Raw genomic sequence first — 23,302 nt, forward strand, 5'->3', positions numbered from 1 at the left:
TTTTTTATGTAGTATCGGCTAGAAACTGAAAAGATCTGAGTGTGTTTTATTGGAGCGCTGCGGAAGAGGCGACAAGGAAGAGGCGCGCTGTGTGTGTGTGTATGTGTGTGTGTGGGAGGGGGCGTGTCTGTGTTTACTAACAAGACATGGCGAAGCCCGATGCCGAGTTTCTTAACATGGAGATATTCTCACTACTTTTCTTTTGTCGACCACAAAGAAAAGAACATTTTAGTTAAATGTAAGTTGTGTCTTGGATCAAAGATCATATCCTAGCAATTCAAATATGCTGAAACAGCTACAAAAGCAACATGCTTCGACGAAGCTAGTAAGGAGAGACACACTTCACTTCCTAAGCAACAGCGGCTGGATTTTAACGAGGCACTGCACACTGAAGATACACACACTCTGTCAATTGTCTTATATACTCTTTCATTCTAGACTTCTAGTGTTTGATTATCACATCACTCTAAATGTATAGACTACCTGGTTAGGCTTTGTGTATGTAGTGTGTGCCTTCCTTGGTTTACAGCTATGTTGTTATTATGCTGTTTGTTACTTATACATGTTATGTTGCAACTACTTAAAATAGTTTTGTCAATTTGTTCTGGCCTGAAACAAATTGGCCCTTTGAAACATATCTTTGTCTTTGTGTGTTGTATGTAGACCACATTGCTTAGCAGAGTTCAGTGATGCAAATGCATGTCAAGTTGATCAACAGATTGTATTATTCTCCAGTGCAATAAAAGTACTGAAATGAAGGCTAAAAGGCCATTAAAGGGGTCCTTAAACATTTTTTTTTTTAAATTAAAAAAAGATATATATAAGTAACTAAATAGTTACTTTTCACAGTAACACATTACTTTTTGATGTAAGTAGCTGAGTTAGTAACTGAGTTACTTTTAAAATTAACTAGTAAGTAACTGTAACTAGTTACTGGTTCTCAGTAACTAACCCAACACTGAGTATACATGTAGGGATGGGTACCGAATTTGGTACTTTTATAGGTATCGACCAAATTCCGGCGGCACAAACGGGCACTGATTAGCATAAACTCAAGCGGTACCATATCTTGATACCTTTGTCACATGTGACGGTTGCAGAATCGCTCGTGCATTTGGCAGGAAAACAGCCATTTTCATAAATTCTAAATGTGCTAGCTTGATTGGCATTAGCGATTTTACATGGCGATTTTAACACCTCCAAATTTGGTCATTAAAACTACAACTAAGATGCACATTACAATCAAATAGCTGGTGTATAATAAATACAACACTTACAGTATAAACACTTTGTACGGCACAACAAAATACACATTCATCATAATGGCAAAGACTACTTCCTGACTATGGCAATACACCGAGGACAACCTGAAATGAGTGCATAATTACAAATGAGAATCAAAAGTGTAGAAAAGAAGATATAACATCTGGACATCATAGTTGTTATTATCAACTCATTGTTCAATTATTTTTTTTATAAAATAAATGAACATTTATTACTACATGAATACACGCAAAAGTACCAACAATTGATACCACTGATTCCCAGGTATAGGGCATTTATGCACTCATCCGTACACATATCAAATATTTATTTTCAAATGATGAGTGACTGTAATCATCGGATTGGAACCTATTTCACATGTGTCCTGTGGGCAGGGTGAACAAGGAGTTATTCAGGTCCTGCAGCTTCTCAAAGACGAGCTGACACTAGCTATGGCCTTAGCAGGTACTCACAAGACCAAACACACTTGCTGTATACATTTATATCACAAACCCCGTTTCCATATGAGTTGGGAAATTGTGTTAGATGTAAATATAAACGGAATACAATGATTTGCAAATCATTTTCAACCCATATTCAGTTGAATATGCTACAAAGACAACATATTTGATGTTCAAACTGATAAACATTTTTTTTTTTTGCAAATAATCATTAACTTTAGAATTTGATGCCAGCAACACGTGACAAAGAAGTTGGGAAAGGTGGCAATAAATACTGATAAAGTTGAGGAATGCTCATCAAACACTTATTTGGAACATCCCACAGGTGAACAGGCAAATTGGGAACAGGTGGGTGCCATGATTGGGTATAAAAGTAGATTCCATGAAATGCTCAGTCATTCACAAACAAGGATGGGGCGAGGGTCACCACTTTGTCAACAAATGCGTGAGCAAATTGTTGGACAGTTTAAGAAAAACCTTTCTCAACCAGCTATTGCAAGGAATTTAGGGATTTCACCATCTACGCTCCGTAATATCATCAAAGGGTTCAGAGAATCTGGAGAAATCACTGCACGTAAGCAGCTAAGCCCGTGACCTTCGATCCCTCAGGCTGTACTGCATCAACAAGCGACATCAGTGTGTAAAGGATATCACCACATGGGCTCAGGAACACTTCAGAAACCCACTGTCAGTAACTACAGTTGGTCGCTACATCTGTAAGTGCAAGTTAAAACTCTCCTATGCAAGGCGAAAACCGTTTATCAACAACACCCAGAAACGCCGTCGGCTTCACTGGGCCTGAGCTCATCTAAGATGGACTGATACAAAGTGGAAAAGTGTTCTGTGGTCTGACGAGTCCACATTTCAAATTGTTTTTGGAAACTGTGGACGTCGTGTCCTCCGGACCAAAGAGGAAAAGAACCATCCGGATTGTTATAGGCGCAAAGTTGAAAAGTCAGCATGTGTGATGGTATGGGGGTGTATTAGTGCCCAAGACATGGGTAACTTACACATCTGTGAAGGCACCATTAAGGTACATACAGGTTTTGTAGCAACATATGTTGCCATCCAAGCAACGTTACCATGGACGCCCCTGCTTATTTCAGCAAGACAATGCCAAGCCACGTGTTACATCAACGTGGCTTCATAGTAAAAGAGTGCGGGTACTAGACTGGCCTGCCTGTAGTCCAGACCTGTCTCCCATTGAAAATGTGTGGCGCATTATGAAGCCTAAAATACCACAACGGAGACCCCCGGACTGTTGAACAACTTAAGCTGTACATCAAGCAAGAATGGGAAAGAATTCCACCTGAGAAGTTTAAAAAATGTGTCTCCTCAGTTCCCAAACATTTACTGAGTGTTGTTAAAAGGAAAGGCCATGTAACACGGTGGTGAACATGCCCTTTCCCAACTACTTTGGCACGTGTTGCAGCCATGAAATTCTAAGTTAATTATTATTTGAGTTTGAACATCAAATATGTTGTCTTTGTAGTGCATTCAACTGAATATGGGTTGAAAAGGATTTGCAAATCATTGTATTCCGTTTATATTTACATCTAACACAATTTCCCAACTCATATGGAAACGGGGTTTGTACAATTCTTGTGTACATTACTGACCATGTGTTTGCGTGCGCAGGTTGTAGGTCCTTATCGGAGGTGAGCAGGTCTCTGGTCAGGAGAGCGGAGGTCACATCCAGAATGTAACATGGATCACCACACCGATAACTTCAAAAGGGCTTCGAATTGCAACATTATTACATGTTATACAGTTGTTATAGTTGTCATTATTCTCTTGATCAAACATCATTAAACGTGCGTCTTGAATTGGTCACTCAGCAGCATTGTGACCAAAAAAATGACAGTTTCAGATCTTACATTTGATTAAAGTGAGTTGATCAAGTATAATAGGATAATCCATCTTCCGCTTGATATTGTATATTTATTCGGATAAACTAGACAGAGAAAAGGTGGACATTTGTACATTCAAAATAGCCGTTTCAATTAATAAATCAAAACTAAACTACAGTAAAGCCTGATTATGTTGATGCCCCTCAGACTGGCTGACAGACAATATAAGCAGTTGTTGACATAACCAAAATCAAACCTAGCCATTAATTTGTGGCTTTAGACAGAGACATCAAGAGAATGGATGTTAATAAAGGATTTTTTTTTACCTATCAAAAGGAGTTCCTCTAATTGTGCATAATTTTATGTTTTCATTTGCCGCACCAAGTTGGTTTTATGTCTTGAAGACATTGACAATAGGGATGCCCATTAATATCGGCCGATAAATGCTTTAAACTGTAATATCGGAAATTATCGGTATCGGTTTCAAAATGATCGGTATCAGTTTCAAAAAGTAAAATTTATGACTTTTTAAAACGCCGCTGTGTACACGGACGTAGGGAGAAAGTACAGAGCGCCAATAAACCTTGAAGGCACTGCCTTTGCGTGCCGGCCCAGTCACATAATATCTACAGCGTTTGACACGCTCACAAGTGAATGCAACGCATACTTGATCAACAGCCATACAGGTCACACTGAGGGTGGCCGTATAAACAACTTTAACACTGTTACAAATATGCGCCACACTGTGAACCCACACCAATCAAGAATGACAAACACATTTTGGGAGAACATCCGCACCGTAACACAACATGAACACAACAGAACGAATACCCAGAACCCCTTGCAGCACTAACTCTTCCGGGACGCTACAATATACACCCCCCGCTAACTTCAACCCCAACCTCCAAATGCTCTCTCAGGGAGAGCATGTCCCAAATTCCAAGCTGCTGTTTTGAGGCATGTTAAAAAAAAGAAGCACTTTTTGACATCAATAATTAATATGGTAGTGCCATGTTGGCACTTTTTTCCATAACTTGAGTTGAAGTTGTTTTCTTATTTTGGAAAACCTTGTTACATTGTTTAATGCATCCAGCGGGGCATCACAACAAAATTATGCATAATAATGTGTTAATTCCACGACTGTATATATCGCTATCGGTCGATATCGGTATCTGTAATTAAGAGTTGGACAATATCGGAATATCGGATATCGGCAAAAAAGACATTATCGGACATCTCTAATTGACAATAAAACATTTGTACATGTACACATCTTTTTTGGTAGTAAAGTGGAGTTGTTGTTTTTAACAAGTTCATTTTGCTAGTTGTTGTGGTAAAATCGAGGTTAATACTACCATGCTTTTATTGTGAAGTCTGCATTGCACCAAACAGGAAGTCACCATGTACATGTTTTAATGCTGGGTAGTAGACAGAAGGTTGCTATTGTTGTTTTACACTGCTTAGTGACAATGATTAAAGTTACAATGCAGTACGACAACACATGTCAACATAAACGCGACCAATTTTGCTTGTAAGTCTTTTGTCGACAAAAGCTAACGGCTATATCGAAGCCGACTTAAGCGGGCACTTTTTAGTAACAAAAAAACAGTGGAAAAGGACCTGATGAGTCGGTCGACTGTACTGATGTTAATACGTAATTATTTTTGCATAACTGTCAGAAAAATTGTATGTAAATTATCAAAAAACTTTTCGTTCTGAGTTCCCAATGAACAGACAAGAGGCTGTCTTTGTTGCACCAAGCAAAGGCTTGGAAAATTCCATTGTGTACGATGGGAGGAGACTGGAGGGGGTTATCTATCGTGATCCAAGACTTGCCCAAGCTGAAGCCAGGACCAGCGCAAGCCCGATGCATTTTTTTCTTTTGTGTTAATGTAACCGAAAACAATGACTGTTTACATACTACCCAGAAGATGTTGTTGTGTAAACAGGGAGTGTCCAAATAAAGGAGGAGACGTAAACCTTCTTCGTCAGAGCGTGGGTGACACTGTAAGAGGTTACAGGTTGACACGTTTCTCCTCAATTGAGTCAAAATTTAATTCTGCCTCTGTTTGATCCTTTGCTTCTTGTCTTGTTTAATAGATGTCATCAGTGTTTGAACCTGATAATAACCATAAAATACAAATATGGAGATGGCAACCACAATGTTCGAACCTGTGAATTGAGCTTTGATATCTATGATGTCAGTTTGAACAGCTGGGAGAAGGGCACCGTTTGATTTCCAGTTTATTACACGACTAAACCACAATTTGATACATAGGAGACAGTCTAAGAACTAATGTAGCGTTTGCCAGCAGTTGAGTGTAGTTTGTCATAATGCTCATGGTCAGCCATCTATCACAGAGAAAATGGTCTGGAAGGCGAAAGTGTCTAATGTGTCCGTTTCCACGTACTTCAAGACTACCACTTACGTATGCGCACGTTCAGAATCAAAACACTGGGATCTAGTTAAATATCGACGTAAGACTTTGCCCTTATGTGGTTTGGACACTGGAGAAGATTTAACACCAGGATTGGACTCTACACACACATCTGCACGTTTCTAAGAAATAGGGATTGGGAGAGCGGTGACAAAGCCAAACTAGTGTTTGGATTCATTTCAGGTAGCAGGCGTTAGTAGGCTACTTTGGTTTTCTACTTCTCATCGGTGGACATGCCTCCACAGGCGTCAGGTAGGATGGATAATGACGTGGATGAAGGTGTTGGGGTCCGTTAGCCCCTGGACTCCAGAGAACTGCAGAAAGACAGAGACAGAATTATTCATTATTAAATGACTATATTATATGATTTATGTCAATTCAGAGTTTTTGCAGGTATCAGCAATTCTAATTTAATGCTTGTTAATGCCTTTTATAATGCCAAACTGCAAAAACTGAAATCTAAGTAAGATGAAATATCTCAAATAAGGGTGATATTTGCTTATTTTCTGTCTGATAAGATAATTCTTCTCACTAAGCAGATTTTATGTTGGAGTGTTTTACTTGTTTTAAGTGTTTTGGTCGTAAATGATCTCAGTAAGATATTACAGCTTGTTGCTGAGATTTGATGACCTATATTGAGTAAAACATGCTTGAAACTAGAATATCAACTGTTGCAAAGCTGTGTCATCAACTCTCACAAGTATAGAACTACTTTTTTAAAGTAATAATTTCTTACTTCAAGCATGAAAAAAAATAAATCATGATGCATATTATTATGTCAAGATAATGGCACTAAATTTTTTTATTTTTTTTCTCAGTGTACATGAATGAAGGTGTGTGTTGCTGGATCCGACTTGGGCATTTTCTGGACTGGACCTGGTTTAAAAAAAAAAAAAACTTTAAATGAAGCTAATTTCATTTACAACCAGGTCTGGTGAAGATAAGGTCCTTTCTTTCTTTTTTTTTTCTTTTCTTTTTTTTATAGATAAGATAAATAGATATTTTCTTGGATAAAAAGGAAAGTAAAACAATATAAAATAATTACATAAGGGAGAAAAAGGAAAAAAAAAAAAAAAAAAGTTATTAAATGAAAATGTTAGTGGACCAGCGGCACAAACAATCAAGTGTGCTTCAGGGACTGTGTTGTGTCCCTTGCAGAAGTGTTGTCCATGTTGTGGGAACCAGAATATTGATAGCAGAAAGAAACAACCCCTTTTGTGTGAGTGGGTGTGTATGAGTGTGAATGGGGGAGGGAGGTTTTTTTTTTGGGTTGATGCACTAGTTGAAAGTGTATCGTGTGTTTTTTTCTATGTTGATTTAATTTAAAAAAAAAAAAAAAAAAAAAAAAAAAAAAAAAAAAGATAATGGCACTAGCATTTAATTAATTTAATTAATTTAAGAATATTTTCCAACATATTGAGCAAAAAGGTCTCTTTTTTTCTACCAAGAAAAGTGCACTTGTTATTCGTGAGAATATACTTATTTTAAGATATTTTTGGGTTCATTGAGGTTAGCTAATTTGACTTGTTTTGGAAAGTCTTGACCAGCCGAATTTTCTTGTTCTATTGGCAGATAATTTTGCTTAGTTCAAATAAAATACCCCTCGTTTTTGTATTATTTTTTCTTGTTTTTGAACACTGACTTTTTGCAGTGCACTTAAAACAAATGTAATGCCCAAGTCCTACTGCAGATAGTTATTATATATATCATCATAGATCATTTTGAATAGTTGAAACGTTTACATTAACTGTTACACTATAGTGCAGTTTTGTTTGAATTTCTTCATGTTTGAAATTAATAGAGAAATATAATTTATATGTACATATTTTGAAAAAATGTACATCATACTTGCCAACCTTGAGACTTTCGATTTCGGGAGGTGGGGGGAGGGGGTGGGGGTGGGCGTGGTCGGGGGCGTGGCTAAAAGGGGAGGAGTATATTTACAGCTAGAATTCACCAAGTCAAGTATTTCATATATATATATAAGAAATACTTGACGTTGAGTGAATTCTAGCTATATATATATATATATATATATATATATATATATATATATATATACATATATTTATTTTATTATTTATATATATATATTTATTTTTTTATTATATATATATATATATATATATATATATATATATATATAAAATAAATACTTGAATTTCAGTGTTCATTTATTTACATATATACACACACATAACACTCATCTACTCATTGTTGAGTTAAGGGTTGAATTGTCCATCTTTGTTCTATTCTCTGTCACTATTTTTCGAACCATGCTGAACACCGTCTCTGATGATGCATTGATGTGTGGCACGCACAAAAGTGCTTTCATCAAATGCACTAGATGGCAGTATTGTCCTGTTTAAGAGTGTCACAACATTGCTGTTTACGGCAGACGAACTGCTTTACGGTATACAAAAAAGTGACTGCTGTTGTTGTGTGTTGTTACCACGCTGGGAGGACGTTAATGAAACTGCCTAACAATAAACCCACATAAGAAACCAAGAACTCGCCCTCCATCATTCTAAAGTTATAACGTGATTGGGCAGGTATGCTTTTTTATATTGTGGAGGACCTGAGTCCGCCTGAATTTCGGGAGAAAATTTGTCCCGGGAGGTTTTCGGGAGAGGCGCTGAATTTCGGGAGTCTCCCGGAAAATCCGGGAGGGTTGGCAAGTATCATGTACATAGACATGTTTACTTGTATGTTCTGATGGTTTGAATGTTGTGTGTCATGTTGTAGTTGAAATAAAGTAAGGTGGAAAAAAGTGCTGTGATTGGTCAGCTTGTTACGACATTATTTCCAGGGTTCACACAGCATACCTTCGCGATTGTCTTCTCCCACGCTTTTAAAGCAATGAGCACATTAAAAGTGATTATTTACAGCTCCCACATTAAAGTGAGTATCACTTCTACTACTACACACAGGAAGACGTATGGAAGAGAATTGCAAGTAGGTCCCGTCTGCTCATACCAAAACAAAGATTGTGGATGACTGACAAGACGCTTACTCTGTTCATGTGATTCCACTGTCGAATAAACGCGCTCAAGTGCTAAGAGCGATGAAAAGAGCGAGACCTCTGTATCCAGTTTGAAAGCCGGGAAAAGAAAAAAGAAACACACGGACATAGCAATTTTTCGATGACGGCAAAGTTATTAGGTTTATTTTTATTTATCGTTCCATGAATTGACTTATTAACTATCGGTCTCTGCGTACAATTGTATGACTTTTTTTAATGCCTCTGGACATCGAATTTAATGCTACTGCATGGGTAATGTTATAAATATAATACATGGAAAATGTTATTATAATACATGGGTAATATTCTCATTGTACTACATGGATAATGTTATTGTATTAATATATGATAATAGGGGTGTAACGGTACGTGTATTTGTATTGAACCGTTTCGGTACGGGGGTTTCGGTTCGGAGGTGTACCGAACGAGTTTCCACACGGACATATTAAGTAGCCGCCTCCGCTTCCTTCTGCCTCTGTTTCTGTCAGTCCTCTCCACAGCACCCAGCATTGTCCCACCCACACAACCATCTGATTGGTTACACACAGAGCGGTAGCCAATCAGCAGTGCGTATTCAGAACGGTAACAGCCAATCAGCAGTGCGTATTCAGAGCGCATGTAGTCAGTGCTTAGCGTTTAGCAGGTAAGCATCAGGCAGCGGACTCTCCCCAAACGATAATAAACACCTCCCAGTCAACTACTAGTAACATCACTATGAGCCCGTTGACCTTCGAGAAATACAAAAGGCAGCTCAGCTCGCTCGCAGTCTTGGCTTGAGGTGAAGGCTAATTCGCTTTTAGCGTAACGTTAGCTCATTTTGCGGTGTATGTGTGTGTGTGTGTGCGTGTTACGGACAGCAAAGCCCTGTCTGTCTGTTATTTCACTTTACCTTTTTTCTGTGTTGATTTAGCTGTGTTGAAGCAGCAAAAAAGGACATTATGTTAAATGAAGAGTTTCTGTCTCTGATAGTTGATATAATAATGTAACTGCATCATTAAGTCTACATGAATTCCATGGTGTTCAGGGATGAATAGTCTCTTCTATTGCTATTGCACCATTTTTTCAGCTATAGTTACATTAATCATTAGTAATCCAGCAGCCTAGTTTTGAATGGCAGGGTCCCTGCTATCACATGTTGATAAAAATATAACATTTACATAAAAAAATCAGGCTTCCCAAATGCTGTAATAAATTAAGCATGATGAGTTGACTTGAAACTGTTTAATGTTGCACTTTTTTATTTTATTTAATCTGAGCAACAACTTGAGGCAGTTTAATGTTGATTAACGTGGGCAGAATTATTATAGTGCTCCCAATGTTAAAAGGATAAAGTCATTGTTTACAAATTTGGTAAATAAATAACCAAAATGTATATTTTGTTGTTTTCTTACTGTACCGAAAATGAATTTTTGTGTACCGTTACACCCCTAATGTATAATGTTAGTATAGTACATGGGTAATATTCTCATTGTACTACATGGATAATGTTATTATATTAATACATGTATAAAGGTATTATAATACATGGGTAATATTATCATTGTACTACATGGGCAATGTTATTATATCCATCCATCCATCCATCTTCTTCCGCTTATCCGAGGTCGGGTCGCGGGGGCAGCAGCCTAAGCAGGGAAGCCCAGACTTCCCTCTCCCCAGCCACTTCGTCCAGCTCCTCCCGGGGGATCCCGAGGCGTTCCCAGGCCAGCCGGGAGACATAGTCTTCCCAACGTGTCCTGGGTCTTCCCCGTGGCCTCCTACCGGTCGGACGTGCCCTAAATACCTCCCGAGAGAGGCGATCGGGTGGCATCCTGACCAGATGCCCGAACCACCTCATCTGGTTCCTCTCGATGTGGAGGAGCAGCGGCTTTACTTTGAGCTCCCCCCGGATGACAGAGCTTCTCACCCTATCTCTAAGGGAGAGCCCTGCCACCAGGCGCAGGAAACTCATTTCGGCCGCTTGTACCCGTGATCTTCTCCTTTCGGTCATAACCCAAAGCTCATGACCATAGGTGAGGATGGGAACGTAGATCGACCGGTAAATTGAGAGCTTTGCCTTCCGGCTCAGCTCCTTCTTCACCACAACGGATCGATACAGCGTCCGCATTACTGAAGACGCCGCACCGATCCGCATGTCGATCTCACGATCCACTCTTCCCTCACTCGTGAACAAGACTCCGAGGTACTTGAACTCCTCCACTTGGGGCAGGGTCTCCTCCCCAACCCGAAGATGGTATTCCACCCTTTTCCGGGCGAGAACCATGGACTCGTACTGATTCTCATCCCAGTTGCTTCACACTCGGCTGCGAACCGATCCAGTGAGAGCTGAAGATCCTGGCCAGATGAAGCCATCAGGACCACATCATCTGCAAAAAGCAGAGACCTAACCCTGCAGCCACCAAACCGGATCCCCTCAACGCCTTGACTGTTATTATATTAATACGTGTATAATAGTATTATAATACATGGGTAATATTCTAATTGTACTACATGGATAATGTTATTATATTAATACATGTATAATAGTATTATAATACATGGGTCATATTATCATTGTTCTACATGGATATTGTTATTATATTAATAAATGTATAATGGTATTATAATACATGGGTAATATTATCATTGTACTACATGGGCAATGTTATGTGCAGCTGCTCTGTAACCAATCTAGGAATGTGCGCCTCGATGCATGTGTACTGTATACATGATGATATTGTCTCACGAGTAGCTTGTGTGCTGCTGTCGCCTCCGGGCTGTCCTCATCTTCTCAAAGCGAGCCTCCATCTCCTCGAGGACCTTGGGGGTGTAGCGCACCACCAACTTGACAGAGCCCTGTGCAGCCTTCAACAATTCCACGGCTTTCTCGTGGTGCTCGCCCTCCACACTCTGCAGAGCCACAAACACACACCGATTTAGTCTGTAATAGCACTACAATGTGTCATGATCTATGTAACATGATGTTCCTACCACTCCGTTGACAGACAGCAGCTGGTCCCCTCTCTTCAGCCCCCCCTGGCGGTCCGCCACCCCGCCAGGTATCACTCTGGAGATGTAGATGGGGGAGTTCTGCTCTTTGCCACCCATAATATTGAAGCCCAGTCCCTCATCTGTCTTGGGAAGCTCCACAACCCGTGGGTGGGCGTGGCCTTCGCTGGCTGCAAAGGCCGCCACAGTGGCCTGGTCAGGACGCACGTCATGATTAGCAAAAAAGTATTCTATATAATGTATGTACAGTAGGGGTGTAACGGTACGTGTATTTGTATTGAACCGTTTCGGTACGGGGGTTCCGGTTCGGAGGTGTACCGAACGAGTTTCCACACGGACATATTAAGTGGCGTCCATATATATATGCCGCCTAAGCTAAAGTCTTAACAAGCTGCTCCGCTTCCTTCTGCCTCTTTCTCTGTCAGTACTCTACACAGCACCCAGCATTGTCCCACCCACACAACCATCTGATTGGTTACAACCAGAGCGGTAACAGCCAATCAGCAGTGCGTATTCAGAGCGCATGTAGTCAGTGCTTAGCGTTTAGCAGGTAAGCATCAGGCTGCGGACTCTCCCCAAATGATAATAAACACCTCCCAGTCAACTACTAGTAACATCACTATGAGCCCGTTGACCTTCTAGAAATATAAAAGGCAGCTCAGCTCGCTCGCAGTCCTGGCTTGAGGTGAAGGCTAATTCGCTTTTAGCATAACGTTAGCCTATTTTGCGGTGTGTGTTACGGACAGCAAAGCCCTGTCTGTCTGTTATTTCACTTTACCTTTTTCTGTGTTGATTGAGCTGTGTTGAAGCAGCAAAAAAGGACCTTATGTTAAATGAAGAGTTTCTGTCTCTGATAGTTGATATAATAATGTAACTGCATCATTAAGCCTACATTAACTCCATGGTGTTCAGGGATGAATAGTCTCTCCTATTGCTACTGTACTATTTTTCAGCTATAGTTACATTAATCATTAGAAATGCAGCAGCCTAGTTTTGAATGGCAGGGTCCCTGCTATCACATGTTGATAAAAATATAACATTTACATAAAAAATCAGGCTTCCCAAATGCTGTAATAAACTAAGCATGATGAGTTGACTTGAAACTGTTTAGTGTTGCACTTTTTATATGTAGAAGAAAAGTTTTGTCATTTTATTTAATCTGAGCAACAACTTGAGGCAGTTTAATGTTGATTAACGTGGGCAGAATTATTATAGTGTTCCCAATGTTAAAAGGATAAAGCCATTGTTTACAAATTTGGTAAATAAAAAAACAAAAAATTTATATTTTGTTGTTTTCTTACTGTACCGAAAATGAACCGAACCGTGACCTCAAAACCGAGGTATGTACCGAACCGAAATTTTTGTGTACCGTTACACCTCTAATGTACAGTATATTTTGTTGGAGTAATCATTTGTTAAAATGGTTGAAGCGTCTAGAAGTTCAAAAGATAGTTGTGCTATTACAAAAAATTGCCTTTCTGATCTATTGTTTGGACGTCTTAATAAAGGCTATCAATAAGATGTACCGTATTTTCCGCACTATAAGGCGCACCTAAAAACCTCAAATTTTCTCAAAAGCTGACAGTGCGCCTTATATATGGACCAATATTGAGCCACAACAGGTCTCGCAACTACGGTAACTACGCCAACTTCATTTTCCCCCGTAGAAGAAGAAGAAGCGCGCGGTGCATGGTGGGATATATGACTGCGCGAGGCGAGCCGTTTCATTTCCATTTGTGTGTTTATGTAAAGACCCCAAAATGGCTCCTATTAAGAGACACGCTTACGACGCAGAGTTTAAACTCAAGGCAATCAGTCACGCAGTAGAACACGGGAATAGAGCAGCAGCGGGCATGTTGGATGCCGTATTCGCCCAACTGTTTAATTCGGACACTGAAGAAGAAGAATTCGAGGGATTTGTGGATGAGGAATAACTTCATAAAGTGAGCTTTACATGTTTATTTTGTGTGTTGTGTGACATTAACATTTGAGCAGTGACTATCATGGAAAGAAAAAAAATGTAAAAAGAAAACAAATTAATTAGATTGTTATATGTATTCAGTGATTATACTATAAAGTTATTTTCCATTTAACTTCACCAGTTTTCGATTATTTTTATTCAAAATCGCTGAATTTTCACATTTGCCGTTCAAATACTGAGAAGAGACGGTGCGGTGAACGGCAGCCAGTTGAGGCACGTCACTGCGTTGTGCCTCAACATGGATTGCGGACTCGGCTAACTGCTGGCCTGCTGTGCAGTGAGACTGTATTGCTATATGAACTATATTATACATTTCCATAGTTTAGTTAGCTGAGGTATATAATGTACAGTGTATTTTGTCAACAACTGTATGTGTGTAACGTATTTCTTGTGCTGAGCGATCATAAAACGGCTGCAAAAGACGCACTGGCTGAGGCTCGCAGTAATCCCGCCTCCTGCGCCCCGCCGTAGAATGCACCCCCTGACGGGAGTGTTATATCAACTAAAGCCCACACTTAAACTTTCCACGTGCAAGATTGAATCTATTTAAAAAAGTTATTTCATAAGAAGCCAAAAAGTGCAAAAACAATAATGTTTGTGTTGGAGGAGTTGTGAATGACTGCAGGGCCACAACATTAGGTACACCTGCAGACTGCAGGTGTACCTAATTCACAACTCCTCCAACACGAACATTATTGTTTTTGCACTTTTTGGCTTCTTATTAAATAACTTTTGTAACCTATTTTTATGGGCTTTCCTCTTTGTGATGTTAAGTTCCTGTTATGCGCTGTTTTACAGTATATGCCTCGAGCTCTTATTTTGAAGGCGCTAAGAGCGGAAGTGATGACACGTTGGAGTGGAGCGGAGGTTTTGGAAAGAAGGTAAATAAAGTGGTCCTCGTGTAAACTGGAGCCTCCGTGTTTGTTATTTTGTAGTTTCATACAGTATAGGCGACATTTATAAACCCTCGGTTACACTTTTTTAAATAGATTCAATCTTGCACGTGGAAAGTTTAAGTGAGGGCTTTAGTTGATATAACACTCCCGTCAGGGGGTGCATTAATCCAGCACAACAGCGGCGCATGGACTTCATTTATAAGTAAAGGTAAGACCATAATAAAGTTTTTTTTATTAAATGTGCTTTTTTGTGTGCTACAGTTTGTATGTGTAAAGTTAAAGTTAAGTTAAAGTACCAATGATTGTCACACACACACACACTAGGTGTAATGAAATTTGTCCTCTGCATTTGACCCATCCCCTTGTTCACCCCCTGGGAGGTGAGGGGAGCAGTGGGCAGCGGCGGCGCCGCGCCCAGGAATAATTTTTGGTGATTTAACCCCCAATTCCAACCCTTGATGCTGAGTGCCAAGCAGGGAAGAATGCTGGTATGAGCTTTTAAACATAACCCGTTAACTGCTGCCAATCAAATGGCGAATAAGATACTCTTTAGGGTTCATATGTTTGTAAATCTGACTGTGATGAAGTCAGTGCTTTCACCAGCCATCAACCTCACCGCACATCACTACGTTTGAGCAACGTTGAGTTATTGATATATTGTTATTGCTCTGCACTATTTGGAGTGTTACTATATTGTGATTGCACTAACGTTTGATTTACCGTAACAGTATCACTGTTTTTTACCTGTTTACTGAATCAGGGAAAAGTTCCCCTCCACTATGTAATATAAATGTTGCACTACATGTTATACCTTGCTGTTGTTAAAAGATAAACAAAACACCACGTCACTGACCTTACCTCGGGGAAAATAATAAAACAGCTGTTTATTCATTTTGGGAGTGAACGGAGTTGTCAGAACGCTGGTTTGTAATCTATTTATAAAGTTTGACTGACCTATCTGACTGTTTTGTTGACATTCCCTTTAGCTCCGTCTAATGGATGCATAGGTGCGCCTTATAATCCGGTGCGCCTTATATATGAACAAAGTTTTGAAATCTGCCATTCATTGAAGGTGCGCCTTATAATCCGGTGCGCCTTATAGTGCGGAAAATACGGTATACATCTAGTTAGTATGCACTGTAGTACCTTGGCTGTTGCCTGCGCTCGCACCTCTGGTCCTCCGACAATTTCTAGAGTGTCATACAGCTGCTCATATACCTGAAGGGAAACAGAGAAAATTCACAGTGTAAAAGGATATTTCCGGGAAAAAATAAGGGGTTTTAACTTCCATCGCAAATTGCTGTTAAATCAGTGTAAAAAAAAAGTTATGCCATGAATCAACTGGGACTCAAGGTCAAAATCTTTGTTTAACAAGTGAGTGTCATAACCACTGAGCTATCCATTCTGAAATATTACATGAGGAGGCAAATACTTGACGACAGTTTTACTGTTCTACAAATTACAAAAGTTCCCTAGTTTAGTTTTATTTCAAATATAAACACATTGTGGTATGTTATTTTGCAACCCCTCACCCCATTCTCCGCCGCAACTATAAGTAGTTTAATTTGTCTATAAAATTGTTGCAAGTACACCTCTGCATAACGTTGTATCCTTAACATTAATAAAAAAAAAACAAGAAAAAAGAAAGAAATATAGATCAACTTACAACACAGAATAACTTTATCAACATAGTTTTTTAAATTTAAAGTGCATCAATTTGTCTAAGATTATATTTTTTAAATATATATATATATATATTCACATTCATATGTATACATACATATGTATATATATATATATATATATACACACATACCGTACATACATATATATATATATATATATATATATATATATATATATACATATACATACATACATACATACATATATACACACATAAATACATAAATATATATATATACACATATATACAGTATATACACGTATATATATATATATATATATATATATATATATATATATATATACACACACATATATATATATACATACACATACATACATATATATACACATACACACATATGCACATTATATAAATATATGTGCATTATATAAATATATGTGCATTATATATATATATATATATATATATATATATATATATATATATATATATATATACATATATATATATATACTGTATATATATGTATATACATATACATACATTTATATATGTAGATCATCTCGACTTGGTCATTTAATAAGTAGCTTGCCTACTAGAAGAGTGTGGGCACCCTTGCTATAGTGGATAAAAAGAGTGTAAAGGTGACATGTCTAGAGGTCTGTCATTATGTTGAAAAACGTATTTAGAAGGTCGTAAACAAGTTGTTTTTATGCTTTAGCTTTGAAAATATTAAATTTATAATTAATTTTTCCTACTATGTGGGAATTCATTCATTACGGTCATGTCCGGAACTAATAAACAGCAATAAACGAGGGCAGACTGTACTGAACTTCCATACCTCTCTGATGGCGGCACAGAACTTGCTCTGTAGGACTCTCTGCAGGGCCTGCAGTTTGGGAGGAGGCAGCTCACCTCTGCGCTGCAACCGGTCCAACAACTCAATCACCCTACACACATCTAACACACACGCACACACAAAGCAGGTGACTGACTTAAAGGAACCATATGTAATAATTTCATGTCAGGTTATTAAATGGCCCCGACATGTCAAAAGGCATTAATAAATCATGTTCTTCTCGAATACCTTTATAACTGATAACAGTAGTTCAGCCGGGATATGCTCATTTCAAAATTAGATTTACAGCCCTGAAATATAATTATTGTTTATTTCGATCTACCGTTCGACCAATTAGAAAGTCTGTGAGTGTGTCACATCCAGGTTGCCAGTTACACACCGCCCTCTTCGTCTGGCTACTGCCACTGGTAAAGTTACTAAACATGTCAAACTTAGCAAATCTCAAAGGCATTGTTACGATTCTTACATTATTCATGACAAAGCCAGGAACAAAACCAGGATTTGTATTGAGGACGCATTTGAAAGATGGAGACGAACTTGCTAATTTGCTCCTTGATAGGTAAGTAAGGCATTTACGTTTTCTTATTGCTTGTAATAAATGGAAATGGACATTTCGTATGTAAACTATATTGTCCAATACAGTCTATGATCTTGTCTAACAAAGCCAGTATGATGCTTAGTGTGATGGTGCTTAGCTCCTAGTGCAGGGGTCGGCAACCTTTACCAGTCAAAGAGCCATTTTGACCAGTTTTAAAAATAAAAGAAAACAATGGGAGCCACAAAAATCTTTTGAAATTTAAAACGAAATTACACTGCATACAAGGTTGTTTTTTTTGCTTTGTGCTATGTATAAACTAAGGGTCTCAGACACGCGGCCCACACCTTATTCTCTCGAACGTGCCTAGCATGCCGGCCCAGTCACATGTTGTATGGGGCTTCTACTTGCTCACGTAAGTGACAGCAAGACATACTTGGTCAACAACCACACAGGTTACAGTGACGGTGGCGGTATAAAAAACTTTAACACTCTTACTAATAATGCGCCACACTGTGAACCCACATCAAACAAGATTGACAAACACATTTCGGGAGAACATCTGCACCTTAACACAACATAAACACAACAGAACAAATACCCAGAATCCCATGCAGCCCTAACTCTTCCGGGCTACATTATACACCCCCGCTACCAAACCCCGCCCACCTCAACCGACGCACGGTATATATATTATCGGCCGATAAATGCTTTAAAATGTAATATCAGAAATTATCATACATATCATCGTTTTTTTTTATTATTGGTATGGTTTTTTTGTTTTTGTTTTTTTATTAAATCAACATAAAAAACACAAGATACACTTACAATTAGTGCACCAACCCAAAAAAACCTCCCTCCCCCATTCACACTCATTCACACAAAAGGGTTGTTTCTTTCTGTTATTAATATTGTGGTTCCTACATTATATATCAATATATATCAATACAGTCTGCAAGGGATACAGTCCGTAAGCACACATGATTGTGCGTGCTGCTGGTTATGTTTTTGTGCATTATTTGTTGCTGTCATCATTAAACGAACAGGTTACTCATCAGTTACTCAGTACTTGAGTAGTTTTTTCACAACATAATTTTACTTTTACTCAAGTAAATATTTAGGTGACTACTCCTTACTTTTACTTGAGTAATAAATCTCTAAAGCAGTGGTTCTTAATAAGACGTCCGATCCGATATTATCGAACGATAAATGCTTTAAAATGTAATATCGAAAATTATCAATATCGTTTTTTTTATTATCAGTATGGGTTTTTTGTTTTTTTTTTATTTATTTATTTTTATTTTTTATTAAATCAACATAAAAAACACAAGATACACTTACCGTATTTTTCGGACTATAAGTCACAGTTTTTTTCATAGTTTGGCCGGGGGTGCGACTTATACTCAGGAGCGACTTATGTGTGAAATTATTAACACACTACCGTAAAATATCAAATATTATTATTTAGCTCATTCACGTAAGAGACTAGACGTATAAGATTTCATGGGATTTAGCGATTAGGAGTGACAGATTGTTTGGTAAACGTATAGCATGTTCTATATGTTATAGTTATTTGAATGACTCTTACCATAATATGTTACGTTAACATACCAGTTGGTTATTTATGCCTCATATAACGTACACTTATTCAGCCTGTTGTTCACTATTCTTTATTTATTTTAAATTGCCTTTCAAATGTTTATTCTTGGTGTTTGCTTTTATCAAATAAATTTCCCCCAAAAATGCGACTTATACTCCAGTGCGACTTATATATGTTTTTTTCCTTCTTTATTATGCATTTTCGGCAGGTGCGACTTGTACTCCGGTGCGACTTATACTCCGAAAAATGCGGTACACGGTGACTTCCTGTTTGGTGCAAAGCAGACTTCACAATAAAAGCATGGTAGTATTAACCTCGATTTTACCACAACAACTAGCAAAATGAACTTGTTAAAAACAACAACTCCACTTTACTACCAAAAAAGATGTGTACATGTACAAATGTTTTATTGTCAATATATATCTATATATGTTTTTTTTCCTTCTTTATTATGCATTTTCGGCAGGTGCGACTTATACTCCGAAAAATCCGGTACTTACTTGCACCAACCCAAAAAACCCCCCTCCCCCATTCACACTCATTCACACAAAAGGGTTGTTTCTTTCTGTTATTAATATTCTGGTTCCTACATTATATATCAATATATATCAATACAGTCTGCAAGGGATACAGTCCGTAAGCACACATGATTGTGCGTGCTGCTGGTCCACTAATAGTACTAACCTTTAACAGTTAATTTGACTCATTTTCATCAATTATTAGTTTCTATGTAACTGTTTTTATATTGTTTTACTTTCTTTTTTATTCAAGAAAATGTTTTTAATGTATTTATCTTATTTTATTTTATTAATTTTAGAAAAAGGACATTATCTTCACCATACCTGGTTGTCTAAATTAGGCATAATAATGTGTTAATTCCACGACTGTATATATCGGTATCGGTTGATATCGGTATCGGTAATTGAGTTGGACAATATCGGGATATCGGCAAAAAGTCATTATCGGACATCCCTAATATATATATATATATATATATATATATATATATATATATATATATATATATATATATATATATATATATATACACCCCCCACCCTCCAGCGAGCCTTTAGAATATCTCCCTAATTCTGAGGTCTCAAGGTTGGCAAGTATGCATATGCCAAAGGCCGATAAAGACGAGCTCTGGGCCGAAATAAGCGCCATGAACTAAGCTTCACATCGGCACGCCACCGTTTACGCCTGCTGACGTCACGGTCACGCATGAGTAACGGATTATTGTACAGCCAAAACTGACGGTTAACCAAAACAAATGTTTATAAAAGACGAGTATCCCAACATAACATTGTCTACTTTTACCATGGCGGGCTGTGACGTCACCAAATTGATAGAGCCTACGATAGACACATATAATTATATCTGCTTATAGACGCACAACCAGCGTTAACGCTATTACGCTACGGGGTAAATAAAAGTAAAGTAAATATATTTGAAGTGTTCCGACATTGAGCCGAGATGAATTTACTAATAAATCACGTTCAGTACCTCTTTCTAGGCAGAGCGGCTCCGCCATGGCCGCCATGTCTGCCTCCTTGGTTGGATGGTAGTAAGAAGACATCATTCTCGGCTCCCATCCGCTGATTCCCGCCTCAGTCTTTGCTTCACAGCATCGCCAGCTTCATGCTGAGGAACGTCGTCGAGGGGAAACACAATGGAGGACGAGGACCAGCGGCAGGACGCCACCACACGACAGAGTCCTTCCCGACCAGGACGAGGAATTGAATGGAATTAACGTCAATTGAGCCTCTAGGCGACGTAAAGTGGATGGATGACGTAGCAGTGACGTAAATCACAATTAAAAAAAAAAAATAGTGACAGGCGGCCAGCTCTATAGACATCTTATAAGTAGACGCAGCATTGGCTGTTGTGGCGCGAGAAATTAGGCCGCCATCTTGAAGTGGTGATGAGGAGCCGGCGAGCAGCCTAAACCATACTTGCCAACCTTGAGACCTACGATTTCGGGAGTTAAAGTTAAAGTGCCAATGATTGTCACACACACACTAGGTGTGGCGAAATTATTCTCTGCATTTGACCCATCACCCTTGATCGCCCCCTGGGAGGTGAGGGGAGCAGTGGGCAGCAGCGGTGGCCGCGCCCGGGAATAATTTTTGGTGATTTAACCCCCAATTCCAACCCTTGATGCTGAGTGCCAAGCAGGAAGGTAATGGGTCCCATTTTTATAGTCTTTGGTATGACTCGGCCGGGGTTTGAACTCACAACCTACTGATCTCAGGGCGGACACTCTAACCACTAGGCCACTGAGATATCTATATATATATATATATATATATATATATATATATATATATATATATTTCAGTGAATTCTAGCTATAAATATATATTTATTTTATTGTATATAAATCATCTCAAACCACAACAAAACAATTGCAAATGAGCCGTCGACCCCCAGTCAGAGCGACTCCAAAACCAACAAAGCATGTAACTGTCGAAAGAAACCTGATTGCCCCCTCAACGGGTGGTGCTTACAAACATCAGTTGTCTACCAATCTAAGGTAATACGCAAGGACATTAACACATCCGACACATATGTAGGATTAACCGAGGGTGAATTCAAAACCAGATGGAACAATCACAAGGCTTCCTTCAGGAACAAAAACCTGCGAAATACCACAGAACTCAGCAAACACATTTGGGACCTCAAAGACAATAATGTTGAATATTCAATAACATGGCAAATTCTTGCATCCAGCACACCTTACAATAGTGGTAATAAAAGATGCAACCTATGCTTGAAAGAGAAACTGTTTATTATTTACCGTCCAGACCTGTCATCCCTCAACAAGCGCAGCGAAATTGTAACAACATGCCGCCATAGACGGAAACACCTCCTAGGTAACACATGAGCCAATCACCACGCCCCTAGGCCAGCCTGTACCCACCCACTCTGTGCCCTATATAAACCATGGTATGCGAATGCTCCCATTAAAATCTCCTGATGATTGAGGGTACCCCCCCTCATGAAACAGGCCTGTAGAGATGAAATAGTCTTGTGATTTTTTTCCCCCACACATACATATATATATATATATATATATATATATATATAAAAGAAATACTTGAATATCAGTGTTCATTTATTTACACATATACTTGTTGAGTTAAGGGTTGAATTGTCCATCCTTGTTCTATTCTCTGTCACTATTTTTCTAACCATGCTGAACACCCTCTCTGATGATGCATTGCTGTGTGGCACGCACAAAAGTGCTTTCATCAAATGCACTAGATGGCAGTATTGTCCTGTTTAAGAGTGTCACAACATTGCTGTTTACGGCAGACGAACTGCTTTACGGTAGACCAAAACGTGACTGCTGTTGTGTGTTGTTACCACGCTGGGAGGACGTTAATGAAACTGCTTAACAATAAACCCACATAAGGAATCAAGAACTCGCCCTCCATCAATCTACAGTTATAACGTCATTGGGCAGGCACACCGTTTATATTGTGGGAAAGCGGACCTGAGTCCGCCTGAATTTCGGGAGATAATTTGTCCTTGGGAGGTTTTCGGGAGAGGCGCTGAATTTTGGGAGTCTCCCGGAAAATCCGGGAGGGTTGGCAAGTATGGCCTAAACTGACAGTTGACCAGAGGTGGGTAGAGTAGCCCATACCTGCCAACCCTCCTGAATTTTCCGGGAGACTCCCGAAATTCAGCGCCTCTCCCGAAAACCTCCCGGGACAAGTATTCTCCCGAAAATCTCCCGATTTTCAGCCGGACAG

The 23,302-nt window shown here is 38.9% G+C and overlaps 2 protein-coding genes across 2 annotated transcripts in view; one reads left to right on the forward strand and one right to left on the reverse strand.

Moving 5' to 3' along the window:
- The window catches only part of hao1 (hydroxyacid oxidase (glycolate oxidase) 1), a 29,823-nt gene extending 25,914 nt beyond the window's left edge, over window positions 1-3,909 (forward strand). The window contains exons 7-8 of the mRNA XM_061973748.2: window positions 1,659-1,728; window positions 3,363-3,909. Coding sequence (XP_061829732.1) covers window positions 1,659-1,728; window positions 3,363-3,430 — 138 coding nt within the window. The 3' untranslated portion in view covers window positions 3,431-3,909. The remainder of the gene's footprint in view (window positions 1-1,658; window positions 1,729-3,362) is intronic.
- Window positions 3,910-5,801: 1,892 nt separating this feature from the next.
- lin7b (lin-7 homolog B (C. elegans)) lies at window positions 5,802-21,384 on the reverse strand. Its single transcript, XM_061973750.1, has 6 exons — window positions 21,051-21,384; window positions 17,392-17,510; window positions 16,046-16,117; window positions 12,005-12,214; window positions 11,760-11,923; window positions 5,802-6,326 (listed from the first exon to the last, which is right to left on the reverse strand). Exons 1-6 carry the CDS (start codon window positions 21,124-21,126, stop codon window positions 6,305-6,307), a joined length of 663 nt encoding a protein of 220 aa, XP_061829734.1. The 5' UTR covers window positions 21,127-21,384; the 3' UTR covers window positions 5,802-6,304.
- Window positions 21,385-23,302: the final 1,918 nt, after the last annotated feature.

This window comes from Nerophis lumbriciformis, linkage group LG22 (assembly GCF_033978685.3).
Source record: "Nerophis lumbriciformis linkage group LG22, RoL_Nlum_v2.1, whole genome shotgun sequence".
NCBI lineage: Eukaryota > Metazoa > Chordata > Actinopteri > Syngnathiformes > Syngnathidae > Nerophis > Nerophis lumbriciformis.

Excerpts from the sequence above, each read along its gene's own strand:
- lin7b (XM_061973750.1), bottom strand. The coding sequence starts at position 21,126 with ATGATGTCTTCTTACTACCATCCAACCAAGGAGGCAGACATGGCGGCC. Across the intron at positions 16,118-17,391 it reads TCTGTGCCGCCATCAGAGAG|GTATATGAGCAGCTGTATGA; the intron begins GTATGGAAGTTC and ends GTTTCCCTTCAG. Across the intron at positions 6,327-11,759 it reads CAGCAGCACACAAGCTACTC|TTCTCTGGAGTCCAGGGGCT; the intron begins GTGAGACAATAT and ends GTCTTTCTGCAG.